Here is a 20308-nt window from a genome sequence, read left to right as displayed (position 1 = left end):
CTTGTATTGGCACCATGCAGGAGAAAATATGGAGAAAAATACCTGATGTGTTTTAAAAATCAGTTTAGTTTAATCTAATCCAGAACCAAAACACATTAAAATGAGTTAATTATAATCACTTGATCACTCCAGGGCAGAATTTAGGTTGTTTGGGTGCCTCAACCATATGTTTTCATACCTTCACATGATTTCCTTTAAGTTAAAAGTAAACTCTGAATTTCCTGTGTTTGTAATGTTTGGTTTGGGGATAAATATAAACAGCTCAGTAATATTGGTTTTAGTTTTAAGATGCAGATGCATTCAACCTTAATTCTGTCTTAACATCTTTTTGTTTTGGAATATAGAATATTAATTATAAACTGGACTAAATTCGGATTAGAACAGCAAAAACTTCCAGGGGTGATGGGAGTAGCCTATAAGGCACTATTAAAAGAAGTTGTCTGGGGGGACAGTGCAGCTAACCGACTGGTGTAATCACCAAAGTTGAAGCAGAACTAGTGTCTTACTTTGGAGCGTTAGGATGAAATTAAGAGAGAAAATTTTGTTTGAATATTAGATAAAGCTTATCTGAAAGTGACTATTAGTTTGGTGAATAGTCTCCTGAGGGAAATGGAATCTCTTTTGCCTTTGATTTTTAAAACTAGACTGACCAAAACATGAGAAAACTTCATCGTTGGAGGATCTATGTGGTCTTTCCCATCTCTGACTTCTTTGATTCTGTGATACAGAATTTAAAAGAGGATTTACAATTGAATTGCAAAATTTTATCTGCTAAGACTGTATGGCTCTTAAATCTTTGTCCTCTATCACAATAAAGAATTAGCAAAATGTAAATTTAAAAATATATAGTCAATAATGTGGCTAATAAGACAGGAACCTAACTGGAAGCTTTCAAAGTGAATATTTATCCCTCTTACAAATGTAATAGGACAGGGTAAGAATCCGTGCTGCTATAGCAAATCCAATTCATGCAATTATACATTAATTAGTTTGATCCAATGCATTTTGATAGTGTGTTAATGGTGTTGGCTAGTGTATGGCAAATAAGGCATTCTCAAATGTTTGAGGGGTAAATATCTGTAAAGCTACTTCATTATCCTCGAAACTCTCTTTTTCTGTGATGCCTGTAAAAACTTCATGATGATTACACAGCTGCTGAGCTGAGACCACTGCCTATTGTGTTGACCAATATTGTCATTTTGTTTCCTTGTACTCCCTTGTCTGTCTGTATCCATCTGTCGTCTCTTTCTTTATTCTTTGAGTATGCCTGCAATCAGAGGGGTGACTGCAGCACATGTAGATATATGTGAGCTAGCTTTGGTCCAGCTAGCTGAAATAACAAGAGAAATAAAGCAGCAGCATGGTATAACCACTTGAGTACATATCCAGTGTCCAGAGAAGGCTTTTACACCCTGCTCTGCCCCCCATGCTGCTGCAGCTTCATTGCCATTGGCACTAGCTTGATCAAAGCTAGTGTGGGTGTGTCTACATTTCCTGCAGTCACACCTCTGATTGCACTGTAGACGTACTCTTAGACTGTAAGCTCTTTGGGGAAGGGACCAGCCTTTTGTTCTGTTTGTACAGTGCCCTGCACAGTAGGGGCTTGGTCCATGACTAGAGCTCCTAGGCATTTATGATAATATAAATAATAACACAAATATTGTTTTCTTATAGCATTTTGCAGTGACTCTAGTAATGCCTCTTAAACCAGCAGTTTTCATAGTAACAGAGGTCAATAGTTTTGCACACCGTAGCTCTCAGTAACATGCACTGACTAATGCATATTTTTTAATCATTAAGGAAGGACTATGACACTCAGACACATTGCACCTATTGAATATGCGGGTTATAGCAAACAGTCTTCGATTTTTAGAACAAATTCATGTCTGATAGCTTCAAGGTTAATACTTTCAAAATGTATAATCATTCCTTCATCTTGTGTAGAATTCACATCTCTGCAGAGGGCCAACACAAAGTGTATGCACCACTTGGATCCCTTGCATAATATAAGCATAATTTGATTACTTTTAGTGGTGTTTAAACTTTGTTCTTGTCCTCTAAATGAGAGTTAATTTCACCTTCAGAATGAAGGATCAGTATTTACTAGATGTGGAAAATCTGTAAGATATTCCTAATAGATGGCTAGAAGAAATGTATACTACTATCATTATTTAGATTCTAAAGTAGTAAGCACCTAAAAACACCTCAGATTGATAAGACCTGGTAGGTTTTCCTCTAACAGCATAGAGAAGATTATTTTCAAGAAATCGTAGGATAGTTATGGAACTTATTAAATACCAACAAAATAAATTCTATGATCTCAATTGTAAATGTCAATCCAGCAATAAATAAACATTCTCAACTCCTTAGGTTTATTTAAAATATTGACATAAAATAGATTGCTATTAAGGCCAACTACTACTACTGTGTAAGATTACTATTGGACCACTCAGATAAAGAGTTTCTTAAACTGGAGTTAATTATAGATTAGATGAGGAAATTCATAAAAGGCTGTCCTTGTATAAAAAGTAAAAGCAAAAATAACCAAATCAGTGAGTTGTAAATAAATGTCATGATCTCAGAAAATCCTGCAATGAATGCATTTAAGTGCCAAGTATGTGAGAGAGGGTGGGTAGATAGTGCTTGCTGCTTACATCCATCCATGTCCATCTTTCTTTCACCTGCATGTCATGATAAATATTCTCATTTTACAGCTATTTAATGCCACCTTCATTTGTAGCAATAATTTCTTATCCTTAATCCTTGCTTTTTAAGTAGTGTCAGACATTTTTGTTGCTGTACAGATTTTGAGTTTAAACAGTTTCTGTATCATATAAGGGATGTTCATATACTGAGCTGTAAGAACTCAAACCTGCTTTATGGAAAATCAGCGCTGAGCTCCCTACTGATAACCTCCTTAGATTCATGTCCAGAGTAGATTCTGTTTATGAAATTTAGCTTTGCTGGTTGAGTTGCTCTATATATATTGTCTACAGTTTATTCAGAAGTCCCTTAAAGTAACGTCTAAACAGCTTGCAAATCTGCTGTAACAATGGATTCCACCATAACCTCTCCATTTATTATCTTCCTAGTTGTGGAGCTGGTGGAACTAGGAAGTAGCTCTAGTTGCTGTGCTAATTATTCTTTCATACATCAACATAGTTAAAAAAAAAAAAAAGCATGCTCATGTAAACACTGCACGTAGTTTTTAAGTCTGCAGTTTGCATATATGAGAAAATTTATTGGGACAATCTGCGTGGTGGTTTGTGTTAATCAGATACCTTATTTCTAATCTGTGCTTTTTGCGCTTTGGGAAAATTCTCACCAGAGTAATGACATACCAGTCTTTTATCTTAATAGGAAAAGAGGGGAAACAGCTTTCAGTGCTGCTGTAAAGTTTCTGACCATATAATTAAATTACTTAAAGCCATCACACACAAACTGGTCTTTGAAACTAAACAGATGATTTAGTTATTTGCTGTTAATATTAAAGGCAGTGCATTTATTAAAAATTTAACAGTGCAGCAGGCAAGGAGTAGAGCTCCACCAGCTCTTCAGTCTGTTCTTTATGCTTGATTTCATCATCTTTCGTAACCATTATTCTTCTGGGATTTTTGGATAGTTCTGATTTCCATATAATTTTCTCTCTTGTTGCTATTATGTGGGTTGAAATAAATATGAAGCCATGCTCACTGAGCCACATCACTTCTGCTCTCTCGACTTTACCATGCTGATAGGAAATGTCACATTGCTACATTATATAAGTACAACTGGCCATTTTTTTTACGATGATTGCACTTCTGTTTTTGATGAGACAATGGATGCTGAAGTATGTAAACTTTTAGATATGGTCAATCCATATATATATATATATATATATATATATATATATCTCTTAAATCATGGTAGTGAAATTACATAACACAGTGAGATTGCATTAAAACTATTACATAATTTGCAGAAATGTTTTCAGAGGATTAACAAATATTAATGATCTAATAGGAAGTAGCAAGCCTGACTTTAAATAGAAATCTAACTGAAGTGATTGATTTAACTGTGTCAGTTGCAAGTCTGCCTAAGTAACTACATTTGCTTGAGCTATTGTTAGTGTATTGCATCTTATTTTATTCTACCGAGTATTGTAACTTGGACATTAAAGAAGATGATGCTGTTATCAGTTGGACAATAAATTTGAGCTTATTTGATATTTAAACAGTTATGAAATAAATCAGCATCTCTACCCTAAATTCCATGGGCTGCTAATTACTTTTGTTGGCAAAATATAAAATACAATATAAAAAGTTGTTTAGGCCTTTAAACTTTGAGCCCCCAATTTCAATTTAACTTGCAGTCCAAAATAATGTGAGATTGCTTGTATATGTTCAGTGTATAATAGGCAGTGGACTGTACAATAGAATCTGCAATGAAAGGACAGCCCATCACAGTTCATTAACATTTCTGAAGGATGGTTTTGGTGAGCTTGTTTTTAGATTGCTCAGAACTTAAATAGTTAACAACGTTGACCTTTAAATATGCGTCATTCAGTGTCAGATTTAATACCTTTATGGAGGGAAATGATATAGTTCACATTTCTGACAGCTATTATTGGAGGCTGTCTGCAAACTTAGGCAGACATCACTGCATTGATTATATTTAGTTCACATTTTCAAGGCTATCCCCAAAATCAAAACATCTGGAGCTTTACTGTTTTAAATTTAACCTGAGATTCTGGAGTATATGATGGGAGCTTATTTTTTAAAAACAACAACCTACCAGGGTTTCCAACCAGCACAACTTGGCCCAATTCAAGCCCTAGTTTCAATGCTTTATATGTAGATCATTGGCATTACCAGTTTGTTGCGACATGATACTAATACTTCCCCCCCAAAAGAGAAATAAGACTCCTCAAAGCAAAAGCTGAACAGTACCTCAAAAATGTGTGCAATAATCATTTGTTCAACATGCAATGTGATATTATAAGAAAATGTTTCTCTTTGTAATTTTTTCTTTTCAACCCCTGACCTTAAAAACAATGTTGGTTAATTTAAAAAAAAAATTTAACTTATGTAATTTGGCAGCTGCAAACAAACACTATTGCTCCAGGGACTTCCCATGATGTAGTTAGAATACATAGGCAAGACCTTTTGATTTAGGTTTGGGTTCAGATCAAGCCCACTGCAGCTCCCTTTCAGTGACCTGCACTGATTGCTCTAAGTGATCACACTAATACAGTGTATCAGAACTAGTTATAACCGAGAAAATAGGAACACATCTTGCATGATAACAGATCTGTGTGCTTATCAGTTGGAATGTCTCTAACCAATTAGTGTGTGATATTCAGGATTTAGTTCATGGTCTTGTGTTTTCCGTGCTGAGTTAGAACAGTGGTGATTGGTACCCAAAACAAGTGGTGGGAACTGCAGGTGCCTGATTCCCAGCGGATTTTTCAAAGTGAAAAAGTTGACTGGAGGGATGTTACCATTTTCTTGGAGGAGATGGATGGGGGGAGATGGAAGAAAAGGGTTGCCTAATATTCCCTCTCCCTGATTTCCCTTTCAGAATGAAAATCTGGGACAAATCTCAGTAAAGGGCAGGGTTGAAGAATCTCCTTTTTTATTAGCTATTTGTCTCTGTGCCTTTTAGTCTCCCAGTTATGGCTTCTTGTCTCTGTCTCCCTTTCTTACAGTGCTCCACACCACAATCCCACACTGACCCCCTTGATCACCAGTTCGTTATCACACAGCTGTCAATCCATCCAGCCACCATGTCCCTCAACCCAACTCCCTTCTAAATTCTAAAATCCCCTTCCATGCGCCGAACCTTACCAGGCTCAGAACCTTTATTCTCCAGATATGGGGATTTTCTGAGTTGGGCTGCCGGGGGAGAGGTTGAGGTTGTCTGTGTGTGGGAGTTCTATTGGTGGTGTGAGCCTAGGGAGAATCAGGAGGGTGGGTTATGAGCTAGAGCAGTAGGAGGGATTTTAGAGCCAGGGAAGGTATTGAGCTGTGGGGAAACTGTGTAGGAAGGGTGAGTTTTCTGCCAAGGCGCATGCGCGTGAGAGAGAGAGTATAAAAATAAAATAAATATGAAATAAACTTTTCTCATTTTAAAGAGCACGTACCTCTTGCACACAATGCACACTGGCATATGAAGTGACTAGTGAAGACCATGTTTTAGTGGCTTAGAAAACTGATGACTAGCCCTTTGTTACCAAATTATAGAAGATATTCATTCTTATTTGTAGCAGGGTTCCCAGGAAAAGTTTAGCACCAGTACTTGATACCAATCACTGTTATGTACATAGGAAATGGATGTTAGGACCTTGGATGCATATTTATAGGAGTCAGAGTGATATTTTATACAGAAAATGGAGGAAATTTTGATATTCGGGTTTGAAGTTTGTCCATCTTTAAGGAAATGCCTCTGATGGAAAGAGTTGGGATGTGTTAAAGCTGACTAGACTTTGAGGGGAAATAAAAGGAGGGTTTTACCTCAGTTTAGTGTTTCAAAAATTTAAAATCTTCCTGCGGGCCAAAGAAGATAAACTGTACCACCCTGGGTAGTGGAGATAATAAAAGTGAGTTGTAACATTTAAAGGAGTCTCTTTAGCACTGTGCATAAATGCTGAAAAGTCTTTAAACTCTTAAAGATTGGCAGTTTTTCTAAGTGTAGCGTTGGCTTTTAATCCAACAAATGAGATCAAATATTATATAAGGGAAATTCAGCTAGTCTATTAGTTCTGATAGGAAGATGATTATGAAACCAGCTCTGAGAAGTTAACTGCTCTTTTTTTCAATCCCTTATGATGTTCCAATTTCAAGATGTCTTTTAGGACTTCAATTTAACTGAATTTCCACAACAAGTTTTTTATGTTATGGTGGTAAGATTATTTCAGTTTAGATGGTTAGTCGATAATCTTGTGAGAATTGTAAACTATTATTTCTGAGCTATTATTACGTAACTACATATCTGATAAACTGTGGCTCCTTATTAGGTTAATAATACAATTAAGCTATACAATTTTGGCCCTTAGAGAGTTATGCATGAGTAGAATTTGACTACTTTTCCCCTATTTTCCAACCTGGCTGAAATGTCTTGTAAATAAGGTTTTAGAAAGGAAATACTAATTCTTCTGTCATCTTTACTTTACTGAAATAAACCTGCACACCAGAGTATTTCTCTAAGACAAGTTGATCACTTTGATTTTAAATCTAGTGTGTGACTGTTTTATCTTTTTTTAGATGATTTCCGTAGCAGAGAATTTTAAAACACTAAACTAAACTGTGCAGCGAGATGGAACATCTCCAGATTTGGCAATGCTATAGATTCATTCAGTTGTCTGAAATTGCTTTACCTCTGTACAGTATTGGAAATGAAAAAATAACACATCATCTGAACAGTCTTATTTTTCCCAAGTTATCTTTAAATTCTGGGCATTTAGGTTTAAATTAAAAATAAATAAATAAATAAACCCTCCATATCCTGGCCATTTTCCCTTGGCTCAGTACACAAACTGTAAAATTGAAATTATTCTATCATTTAAAATGAAAGAATGTTTTTTAAAAATATTTCTCTTCTGTTTGTCTTCCTGTTTTTTTCTATCACAAGTAGAGCTAAAAGAAGCATTTGTTATAGATAGAATACGCTGGCAAAATTAGTTTATTGGAATCAATAATAAAAAGGGGATACATTCCTAAGCAGTATTATTCTAACAGAGTAGCTCAACCAGCTGCATATAAAAGCATTTGGTGAGCCAATTGAAGACTTTGTACTTTGCATGAACTCATAGAAATTCAAACTGGAAAGGCTTAGGTAACCTGCCCATACTGCTACCAGTATAGGATTGGACCAGGCAAGCCATGAAAACTGAAGTTTAATAAGTACTATAGTGAATCTGGAAGCTTTTGTAACTCCCCAGTCTAACTAAAAGATGGAAGTATTTTTAAGTCACCTTTAGAGAGTATCATTTTTAGCTTTAACCCTTCCTTAGTAGCATATCTACCTAATCAGTTATTTAGCCCCTGCCTACTTCCATATGTATACGAAATTGCCACTGATGATATTCTCATTATTCAGTACATACAGTGATTGTATTTCCATCAACTGATACTCTCAGGTGCCAGAAGCTGGTTAATGATCTCAGAGGGAGGTAGTGTCTTTTGTAATGATATATAGCACTGGTCCTTCAATAAGTGCTAAATTGTTACATAATGTTATCTTGTGGGTTGATAGGGCACTAGTGATAGCATTAATTATGAAATTTAAAGTGGTCTGATGCGATTAAAGATGATTTGCTTTGCAGAATAAGTAGCAGATCATTTCTGTGAAGCTCTTAGCCCTGGTCTACACTAGGACTTTAGGTCGAATTTAGCAGCATTAAATCGATGTAAACCTGCACCCGTCCACACGATGAAGCCCTTTATTTCGACTTAAAGGGCTCTTAAAATCGATTTCCTTACTCCACCCCGACAAGTGGATTAGCGCTTAAATCGGCCTTGCCGGCTCGAATTTGGGGTACTGTGGACACAATTCAACTGTATTGGCCTCCGGGAGCTATCCCAGAATGCTCCATTGTGACCGCTCTGGACAGCACTCTCAACTCAGATGCACGATTGTTTGCCGTTGCTCTGATGCAGAGAGGGGCGACTGAGGACACGGCTTACAGGGTTGGCTTCAGGGAGCTAAAATCAACAAAGGGGGTGGCTTTACATCAAGGAGTATTTCAGGCAGGACTTCACGGAGGGTTCCAATAAGAAATGGTGCACCTAAGTTATTGTTCTTATTGGAACAAGGAGGTTAGCCTGGCCTGTGATTGATACATGGCTAGATTTACCTCGCTGCACCTTCTCTGTGAGTGACTGCAGTGTGACCTAGAGGAATGAGTCCCCTAGACGGGGGGGAGCAAATGAATACAAAACAAATCTGGTCTATTTCTTGTTTTGATCCACTCCATCTATCTTTTACATCTTTGGCTGGCAGCAGACGGTGCAGAAGGACTGCATGCCATCCACATCTCATGGCTGCTCGGCAGAAGATGGTACAGTACGACTGCTAGCAATCCGTATCGCCTGCCTGCTCACCATAAGACGGTTCAATAGGACTGACTGCAGGACTAAAGAGAATGACCTGGTCAAGTCACTCCAAATTTAGTCCCTGCCCCCATGTCTGCCCAGGCGCTCCCAGCCGACGTGGCCAGGAGCACCTCGGACACGACGAGAACGGCTACCAGTCGTACTGCACCGTCTGCTGCCAGAAGGCAATGGGTTGCTGCTACTGTGTAGCAATGCCGTACCGCGTCTGCCAGGAGACATAGGGTGACGGTTACCTGAGCGGGCTCCATGCTTCCCGTGGTATGGCATCTGCACAGGTAACTCAGGAAAAAAGGCGTGAAACGATTGTCTGCCCTTGCTTTCACGGAGGGAGGGAGGGAAGGGGGGCCTGACAATATGTATCCAGAACCACCCGCGACAATGTTTTAGCCCCATCAGGCATTGGGATCTCAACCCAGAATTCCAATGGGCAGCGGAGACTGCGGGAACTGTGGGATAGCTACCCACAGTGCAACACTCCGGAAGTCGACTCTAGCCTCAGTACTGTGGAAGCACTCCGCCGAGTTAATGCACTTAATGCACTAGAGCATTTTCTGTGGGGACACACACACTCGAATATATAAAACCGACTTCTATAAATTCGACCTTATTCCGTAGTGTAGACATACCCATAGAATAGGTATGTACAACATGCATCCTAACTCTGTCCTGTGTCAATGCTAGCTTTAGAAAAAAGCCTTTTTATGCAGCTTTACTTTGACCGAGAAACATTTTGGGGCAGCTAAGGTGAAAACTACTGTTTTTAATTGATCAGTATATTTTACAAGTGAATGTCTAAACCTAGAGTATTAATATTATACAAAATTACATAAAGGCTTAAATGAGCTAACTAAAGGTATTATAGTACATATGGAATAATAAAAGTTACAAAATTTAGACAGACATATTAGGTCACATCGGCCATCTCCATTCCAGTGCAAGATTTTACCAAGCAATATGTAAGCAAACAATCTTGTTAATAGCCAAAGTAGCTTGTAATGTGTTCTAGAGGTTGAACACCCAAAAACATGGGTTTCTATGCACAAATCATAATTAAAAGACTTTCTAGTGTCTTTCATACAATGCAAAAGATCAGCAGAGTATTTCCAGTTAATTATTCATATATAGTCCCTTTGTCCCTTTTAATTTTGTTCTGAGTGTTATAAACTGCAGATTTAAGCAGGAAATAAACTTACAGAGGGCACAGTTTGAAGTTATCACATCCAGCAGCTTCTCGTGTGAATTGTCGAAAGCAATCTGCAAGGAGGCTAGTTTGGCATACAGATTTTGTGGTGAAACAGTATAGGAAAGGAAGTGCTACTGCCAACTCTCACCACCATATGCTTGTTTTAATATAGTATACAGAGAGTGTGGAGACAGCAGCTGCTAAAGGGGAAAGTGGACACTTGCTAGCAGATTTAAAAATCTTTCTGCATCATTCATTGTCTGTCAATACCGGATGAAGGATAGGAGACACTGGATGTGGTTTAATTAGGCTGCAGCTTTATTATTAAATGTGGAGGCATACCCAGCAGATAAGTGTACAGTGCAGGTACATCCATAATAATTTCAGTATCCACCTGAGGTGCTTCTGTCAGCCCCCCACCCCACCTGTCTATTCTGGTCCCCAGCGAACCTGCTGCTGGGACCTTACCATCCCCACTCCCCTTGAATGAGGATTAAGGTGGGCTATAAAGGGTGGGGGGGTTGTTGGCTTCCTGCCATGCCAGTCATAGGAACCCCCCTGTTTCCACTCCTTTAACAAACACCTCCTTTAAATCCTTTACCAAACCATTTATCTGATCTCTGGATCCCTTCCTTACAGAGTACCGGCACTGGACATCCACCCCACTCTTACATAATGAGTTGCAACATAATAGTCTAACTCTCATTCCATGCCCAGCTTGTCTAAGGCCCCTCCGAACCTGGTGTGTGGAAGGTGAATCCCCCCCACATACACACACTCTGCCTTGGCCAGGGAGGGATATATTCCTTCCCAGGTGCCATAGAAAGGAGTGTCTAGCAGATCCTGACCAAACCTGGTATTTCATCTCTTTCAAGGGTGGGTGCTGCTCCGCTTGGTCCAAGTGAAAGAAGGCTTCTCCTGCCTGACTTACACCTGTATCCTCTCCCCTCTCTTCTAGTCACCTGGGGGGATGAGTCGCGTTCATGCCTCTGTGCTCTTAAAGAGGTATACCCCTTCCACCGGAAACTCAAACCATGGCCCCTCTGCTTAAGGAGCGGTCATTTTCATGCTACCAGTAATATTTTTCTTGTTTACCTGTTTACATTCAAAACAAGCTGTTAACTAAAATCAAACCTGATTTCAGATCCCCAGCCCCAGCCCATTCCCATACCCTAACTTCCTCCCAGACCCTGCACCCCAATCTTGAGCCCTGTCCCACACCGTTGCTCCCACCCAGACCCTGCTCCCACACCCTAACTCCCACCCAGACTCTGCACCCCCCAGCCCTGAGCCCCCAGAGGAGAATGCAGGGGAAAAAAAAGAAAAACAAGGGTCGGGGGGGGGAGATAAGAGGGAATGCTCCCCCTGTTGTGGGGGGGGGGAGCTAAAATGAAGCTGAGCACAGGGCCCCACTAACTCTAAATCCACCACTGATGTGGACATATTTCTGAATGCAGCAAAGCACTTAAGCAGACTTTTGATTCAGCAAAGCACTTGAGCAAATCATTAAGTCCCATTGAAGACAATGACTTCAATTCTTTGCTGAATCAGGGCCTAAGTGTAAGTTTATTTCAAATATTGCAAAACATTGCGAATCAAAATTGTGAAAGGATTTTCCCCACTTCTAGTCCCTATGGATTTAATGCATCAACTTTAGTGATTTCATTGGAGTTTTGCCTGCTTATGCGAAGGCTGAATTTGACTTGATAGCTTTGTTGAGTGCAAGATGGTTGAAGACCTCAATAGTCTTCAGCTAATAAACTTGACCACTAAAGTCTTTTGGAGCAGTATTAATGACAGAACTATTATTTTTTTAGCTTTATTTCAGCTGATACTCAGTATTGTTTCTAATGTTTTCTTTTGTACTTTTTTTTTTACCTTAGCAAGGGAGGATCAATATTTTCCAAGAAAAGCATTTCTTCTAAGGGTAGTACCATTCAGAATTGCTAGAGTTGCTGGGTTAGTATAATTGTCATAACTTAACCCTCTTTTTTTCCCATATAAAGCATTTACAGTCTGAAGTAGCAGACTGAAATACTGTAGTAACTCATAGATATTTAGAAGTACTTAACTATTGATACAGACATTATATTCATGGATCCCTGGAAATACCATTGGCTATTTATTCTTCTGATTAGATGATTTAGTAGATTTATTTTTTAAAAACAAAGTAGCTTCAAAATTATAGTGGATGAATGTTACCTTAAAACATCTACCATGCCATGAAAAACAGCAAAGCAACATGATTCAGAGCAATACAATGGGAAAAGGTGGTGGTCTGTTTGTGAACATGTATTGACCCCGAGGAAAATACATTTATTTTTAAGGGCACGTACCATAACCATCATAAAATCTCGAATGGCCAGAGGATAAAAAGGTGGAAGAGAATTACACTGGTTATTTAAAAAGAAAAATGTTGCTCCGTTATCAAATAGATTGCTTTCAGTCTGTTCTAATTGTATAAAACTTCCACTGGCTCTTTAAAATTGGATGAGCTATGACTTTACTCTAAAGGTTTTAGATCTTAACTAGTAGCCTGGGACCTCATTATTTATTGGGCTTGAAAAGTACAGTATACTGCCAAACATGAGAGAGCGAGGGGCTGAAATCTGATGCTTTCTTCCCTTCAGCCACCAGAAAAGGAAGGTGGCCTGCCTCGTCAGGTTGGCAACAAGACAGAATGTGGCCTGTTGGGGTTTGTCCTGCAACTGAAGCAGGATTACCAGCCAGTTCGGAATCTAATCCCAGAGGAGAAACTCTACAAAGTATACACGTTTAACTCCGTAAGAAAGTCAATGAGCACTGTCGTTAAAATGCCAGATGGCAGTTTCCGAATGTACAGCAAAGGTGCTTCTGAAATTGTTCTGAAGAAGTAAGTGTACTGTGTCTATTTGCCTTATTTATTGTGACTTGGAGTGATCCCACAGTACTAAAATATATGGGGATTTTGCCACTGACTTCAGTGAAAGTAGGATCAAGCCCTTATTGTCTTGGTTTGAAGCTGGAAACTAACTAATATTTCCAAGTAATAGGCACTAACCTTATTGCAGGAATGTAACATACATTTTAATGTGATTAATCTTTTATCCTTTTTAAAAGTAATTAGTCTTGCACAATTGTCTGGATGGCCAGTGTCGATGGTCATCTTTCCTGTCTTCTATTAGCCGCCAAAGCATACTGCAGCTGGCATTTCTCTGCTCTCTCGTCTCCTCCCTCCCCATTAGACTGTAAACAGATGCACTTTTGAAATGTGCTTTTATCACGTAGGGATATAAATCCAAATGTCCTCTTGTTAGTTGACATGAACATATACCACACATTTGACTTAGCAAGATTTTTTTTCAATTTGTGTGTAACTTCTTCACTAATTATGGACCTAATGGAAATTACATAGTCTAACTGAAATGTCAGATAAAAGCATCTTAAAATGTGCCCAACAATTGTTAAAATCATAGGTACATTCTCTTACCCATCATTAGAATAATGAATCTGTTTTTGTTTGTGAAGTGCACTAGAAATTAAAACTAACAAAAAAAATAAAGTGTGCTGTTGGATGAAATGAGCAGGTATAATGGAAACCAGTAACCAAACAAATGCAATTCATGTCCTTTTCTTACAGGTGTTCTAGAATCATTAATGCAGCAGGTGAGATTCGTGTCTTCAGACCCCGTGACCGGGATGAGATGGTGAAGAAAGTGATTGAACCCATGGCCTGTGATGGACTGAGAACTATTTGCATTGCATACCGGGACTTCAGCAGCAACCCAGAACCAGACTGGGATAGTGAAAATGACATTTTAACTGACCTGACCTGCATTTGTGTAGTTGGTATTGAAGATCCAGTAAGGCCTGAGGTATGTCACACGTACAAGTTAAAGTGCCTACTATCTGATACTTAAGTGTGAAGTAAAAGAACTGTATTTCCTGAAGTTGTTTATTTTTGTTTAATTTTCTAATTAGTCAAATTGGATGACTCAAAAACTTAGGTGCAGACCCTATAACTGAGAAAATACCTTGATTGTTCAGTTGGCATTATTTAATTATAGCAAAAATAGGGTTATAAGAACTATTGCAAGAAAAAGGTGGCAAGATTTTCATTTTGTCTCAGTGAGTACTGTAGAGGAAGTCAGATCAGAAAAGCTCCCCTTGTGAACGGTCATCTAGAAAATAAGAGAGAAACTTTGCGTTAGGTAATGTGTGAGGGTCCAATATTGAAGTTGTATGAGGAACAGAGATGGGTTGCCTTTGAGAAAATAAGTTGCAGGCATAAGTATGAATTGATATTTGCTTTCAACATAGAATAAATCTGCTCTGGAGGAAGTTCTGTTTTCTGTAACAATAATTAACAGCTCTTTGTTACTTTGGCACATCGGTGACTGTACTACAGTTGCAAATTCTGGGTTGCCAGATGGCAAGTTGTTTTTAATGTTATATTTGGATGAGGACAACATTTTTCAAGTGTCTTTTCCAGGGAGAGGTTAGCAACTGAAGGGTTAAAAATCCAAACCTAAAATTCACAGATGTTATTCTGCCACCATATGTAAAAAGTCGGTTAGAATCTTCACTCCTGTTGAAATCAATATTAGTGTTGCACGTGTGAAGTGTCTGCAGAATTATACTTTGTCTTTGGCTGATTGTAGCCTTTATTTGAAAACTTAAAAAGAAAATGACTTTTTATATAAAAATAAAATAATAGAACACAGTAAGAAATAGAGGCGCTCTGATGTCATGATAATGAGAACAGTGTTCACTCCCGTTAAGACTACAATGTAGGGGATAGGTTAGGGGATGGTTGGTTTGTATCTGATATATTTATATAGTGCTTGATTATTAATCATTAAAACCAATGGGGGGGAATTATTCCCATTTTACAGTTGAGGAAACCGTATAACACAGAGGATAAAGCCAAGATAAATTAGAAATGCTAGGAGTAAAAATAAGGAATTCCCAGCTCCAAGTCACATGCTCAGTCCATTAGATCACACTACTTCTGTGGTCTAGAACTAATAACTATAATTCACTTTGGAACCTGACCATCCATTGATAATGTTGTTACCGTTTACAAAGGCAGTGAGATTTTGTGTTGAAGGCAGTGGCAGTCTGGTGGCAATCTCTCTCCTTCCTGCCCTTACATCCCATTTAATTTGCACGATAGATCTTTTTTAGTAGGTTTTTTTAATCATTCTGTTTGAATCCTCCTTGCCTGGATATCAGGTTGGCCGCAATGTTGTACGTTTTAGGAAATACTGTGGGGTTTTTTTTTAATAGAACATCAAATGTACACACTAGGCTGCTCTGAAGGAGTATGTGTGAGTCTTATGTTTCCCTGAATGCTGTAATAAAGCCAGTATTTTATATTTCTAACTATAGTAATGCTGTAGAAAAACCCTCTCTGTGATAAATTCCCTATTTCTGCAGCCATGTGATAAGCTACTCACTCATGTGATAAAGAACATTTATTTTATCCATCATCACCTGCACTCTGGCCACTAATCCTTCTGTCCCCAAACCAAACCTGAGATTCCAACTTAAAACAACTTTGATTTTAAAACCAAAACCTTCCTGGTGTGTCATAAAATGTGGATTAGGTAGAAGCAAGAAGTCAAAACGGCATTTCTGACAGTTTAATGAGTTTTATTCGGTTTGGGATGACCTGCATGACTCATTTATAGTTAATGCAGGAATCCTGAAAGTCATACATTTAAAACCTTTATACCATGGCTACTAACATGTGTATTCTATTTATAATCTTGGGTTCTAATCACTTTAAAATCTTATGAATCCCTGAGGGGAAAAAACAAAAAACCCACCTTATTTATGGAGTGCAAATAATGAAAATTATTCATATGCCCTACTTCAGATAATGAGATTCTGTGTTCTGGAAGATCAGCTTCTGCTTAGCTGAAATGTTAAATCCTGATATAGTTGGCCGCATTGAGATTAGAACTTGCATATGTAGGTGCATTGATTCACCATGCTTCTTGCATATGCAGTATCATCTGTACTTCAATTCAACTGAAAAGTTTGTTTTCAGATGTTTCTTAGTGGCTTTAAGCACAGGTTTATTTCCATGAAGAATATGCATAATTTCACTTCTTTCATTACAATTCTGTTACAATTCTGTATATTCTGTTATTTTTACAATTGTAAAAAAACTGTAGTCTCTCTAGGGGTCCCAGCTTTCCCCTCACTGATCTACTTCAACGTGTCTGCAGCTAGACCAGTTCATAAACTCTTAACTTATATTGAGTCTATCAGCCCCTAAACCTCAGGGCTTATGGTCTCCTTTTGTCTCCTTGTTTTTCAGAGGCAGCCTGTCATGGGGCTGTTGTGTCTCCCTCCTTTATAGCTGGGCTTGTTTTCTTTATTGGTCACAGCTGTGGTTGCGTGTCTCCACGATTGGCAATCCTGGCAGCTGCTCAGAGGTGTGATCAGCCTTCCTCTGCCTTCTGCCTGTGCTCAGCCTAGGGTTTATACATCCCATTACCCCACCCCAGAAAAGATTCTGGCAGCACATCTGCCTGCGAGTGTGTAGTCCTCATCTTCCCTAGTAGTCCTGGCAGAATCGAATCCAAAATGACTAAATATCTTAAGTGAAATCTGTGTTACACTGAAACACAGATCTTCCTTTTTCTTGGCAAAACAAGCTGCCTCCCCTCGAGTTAATAACCATAAATTAGATGTCAGACACCGTCCCATAGATGTTACTTCTAATACGAATAATTTTTTAAAATCAAAATATATAGGTTGGATCGTCAACTGGCATGAATTGGCATAATTCTATTTAAGTCAACGGAGCTACGCCAGTTTATACCTGCTAACCATCTGGCGCTATTTTCTAATGACTCACTGAAAGATCTCTGATGTAAATAAAGGGGAGCTTTGCCAGTCCTCAAATTCATTTGCCCCATCCCTTCTTCCAAGTAGCTTAAATATTTTCCATGTTGTTTAAATATTCTTTCAAGGTTTTTTGTCCCTTTTTTGTAGGCATGCTGATTTCATGGTAATTCCACCAGACACCTTTATGGCCAAAGGTGATAAAATTGCTTGGAACTCACTTCTGTCCATTGTTTTCTGTGCCCTCTAGTGTTAAGGGGTTTGGATGTTGCAACGAGACTGCAGTTTACCTATGCCTAGCTAATATTTTGTTAGCTTATCTTTCTTTCTCAGAGTCAGACAAAAGCAAAGGCAATTCCTTGTCCGACTGTGTGACTAAATCTGAATTCAGTGTTTGTGGGATGCTTTCTTTTCGTATTTCTGCAAGTGCTGAAGTAGTGTCAAACAACTCTGGCTTTGATGAATTGTTTATTGATGTTCCCTTGGGGTACTTGTTTATTATAAGATACGAATGGGTACACTCGTTATGTTGATGATGCAGGACCTCATTACTGAAAAAAGCCCATAAAGAAACAGTAGGTAATTATCAAAGTGATATATTACATATTTTTTTCATTCCATCATAGTTTTGGCAGCTTTTAGATGAAATGCATTGCAGTCAACATTTGACGTATAGTGCCGGTCACCAAATTGCTTATTCATTGTATAATGAATTGGAGTTGAGTTTCTGATTTTAATTACTGTGGCCAAGCATCTATAGCAAGCTAAAACTTTACTTAAAAATATTGCTCATTATCCTTATTATTGCTGACTTTGGAAACCATAATTTCATTTTTTAGTGGTATATTTAGTTGGCACTGTAGTGCAGAGCTCATTTCACCAACTTAAAAATGATTTACATTTCCTAAAATATCTCCCTTGCACCGTTCTGTTAAGAGAAGTGTGCTCCCCAGGACGGTGTTTGTTGAAAATCTTTCTGTGCCTGCTCCAGAAAATTACTATGACCACTTTTTATTTAACTGAGAGCAGAGGTTAATTCCCTTTATGCAATTAAAAGATAGGGATAAAAATAGTGTAAAGTAGTCTATGTACTGCTTGATCTTCTGAATTCAGACTGTGACTTTCCACTGGTCCCCAAAATTTCATAGGGTTTTGGTTTTAAAGGTTTTGTTTTAGCCCATTTCTATAACGCCAATAAAATCATATAGCCTTTGTGATAGGCTCCAGGGTTATTACACTTAAATTAAAAATAGGAGACAACAATGTATATTTTCATAAAGAATTTTTAAACATTACAGTGGTTCTGTGCATGAGTGTTACTCATTACCAAAGTGCCCTTAATGTGCATATTACAAATTGATTTTAATTGTTTTTTTTCCCTTTAGAATGGGAAATTTTGGGCAATTCTGTTTACAGTTGAATTGCAAAAAAAGAATGGTTACCTTACATTACTGGTGGCTCCTCGAGGTGTTCTGTTCAGGTGGATCCCACTCTTGGTGTGCATGTGCTCTATGCACACAAGCTTGAAATCTTTTAATCAGCAGTGTCTATGGATGCATATGCCCTGCAGAGCCTCGAAGGCATAAAAGTGGTCCCATAAAAGTGGTCCTAGCTGCCACTCAGAATATTGAATAAAAATACTCTGTTGCAGTAGGGAAGGAGGCAGATTGTGAATAAGGCTGGTTGTGAATTTTTTGATTAAATGGTTTTTTGTCAGAAAATGCCAATTTATCAAACCCAGAAATTTTCGTGGGAAAAGTTCTGTTTCAATGAATTTCCTGTTGAATTTTTTTTTGAAAAAAGTTTGAAATGGACATTGAACAGTTCAATTTTTTTATTTGAAATTACTTTTCAGTTTGAAATTTAAGTTAACTTATAACCAAAAAAAAGAGAGGTTTAAAATAAAAAAAAATTCAAAATTATAGAAACAAAATATTTTGATCAAATGCAAATATTTTTACAGATTTTTCAGTTCATGAAAATGTCAAGATTTTTGACTTTTCAGAATTCTGATTTTACCACTCCCAAGAAGAAATACGTCTTGAAAAAAAGGAGCTGATCTTGCCTCTCCTTGCCTATTTATTAAATACATTGCTGTGGTATGGTCGGCTATGACCTGTGTGGTTTTTCCTTATAAGAGAGGTAGGAAAAATTTGCACATCAGACTTATTGCTCGAGTTCCAAAACATTTATCTCTAAATGGGAGTATGAAGGGGGACACAGCCTGAGAGTCTGAAAATGATCCAGATGTGCTTCCTAGAGGCATCTATTATCCATGTCTTGCTGAAGGATGGGGAAATGAAAGGTATGCTGTGACAAGCATTTCGTGCATCATTCGACCAGAGAAGAGGTGATAGGACTTGTTCAGGATCCGTTACCTGCAAATTCAGCCACCTCTGAAAGGGTTTGAGGTGAAGTTTGGCATATGGTATTCTGAAAATACATGACGCCACGGGTCCCAGTAACATAAGACAGACTTGAGTGAGATGACTTTCCCAAAATTGAACAATTGTCGTGGTAAGGGTAAACCTGAACACACTGTCTCCTTAAATGGGCAGCTACCATGCAGAGGCATTTTGTGAATACCCTTTGGGGCAGTAGAGGGACCAAGAAGGAGGACTTTGAATTGTTAACATATATCAGTTACCACAAAATATAAATACTACTTGTGAGCTGGATGCATAGACATATTTTCTTGAGCTAAATAAATCATGTCCTTCAAAAGATAATTTCTCCATCACCATCTGGACTTTTTTGGGGATACCAGGCACAACCAACTACGGGGTTCTCTTCATTGTGACACCAGTAGCCACTGATCTTGTGGCTGTGTCAGCACTATCCAGTGCTGCTTGTAAAGTCGTTTCAGCAATTAAAGCATACAGAGAAGACTTAAGGAACTGGGAAACTTAATCCCATTAAAGGTAGTCATACTTGGCTAGAGAAGCCTGGATAGTTGGAGATTCTGACATTTAAACTAGACAAGGAGTCTAGTCTTCCTTCCAAAAAGAGCCAACTTTTTTGGTTCCTTATCTTCTGTGGCGGACTTTGGTGGAGCAGGATGTCTTGACTTTTCATTTGTAGCCATAACCAATAATCCTGGAACTGGGTGAATATAGAAGTACTCAAAACCTTTTTTGAGGAACTTGTTATCGACAGTCCACTTGCTTTGATGTAGCAGAGATGGAAGGTGGGGTCT

General features: G+C 38.2%; 1 protein-coding gene across 4 annotated transcripts in view; it reads left to right on the top strand.

Annotated features, from left to right (window-relative positions):
* The window catches only part of ATP2B2 (ATPase plasma membrane Ca2+ transporting 2), a 330044-nt gene that overhangs the window by 235745 nt on the left and 73991 nt on the right, over positions 1–20308 (top strand). For all 4 annotated transcript variants that reach the window (XM_077821231.1, XM_077821230.1, XM_077821229.1 and 1 more), the window contains 2 exons: positions 12906–13147; positions 13895–14129. In XM_077821231.1, the coding sequence (XP_077677357.1) occupies positions 12906–13147; positions 13895–14129 (477 nt within the window). The remainder of the gene's footprint in view (positions 1–12905; positions 13148–13894; positions 14130–20308) is intronic.

Source organism: Eretmochelys imbricata, chromosome 7 (genome assembly GCF_965152235.1).
Source record: "Eretmochelys imbricata isolate rEreImb1 chromosome 7, rEreImb1.hap1, whole genome shotgun sequence".
NCBI lineage: Eukaryota > Metazoa > Chordata > Testudines > Cheloniidae > Eretmochelys > Eretmochelys imbricata.
Note: the sequence above shows the minus strand (reverse complement) of the source record. Positions and strands in the feature narration are given on the sequence as shown.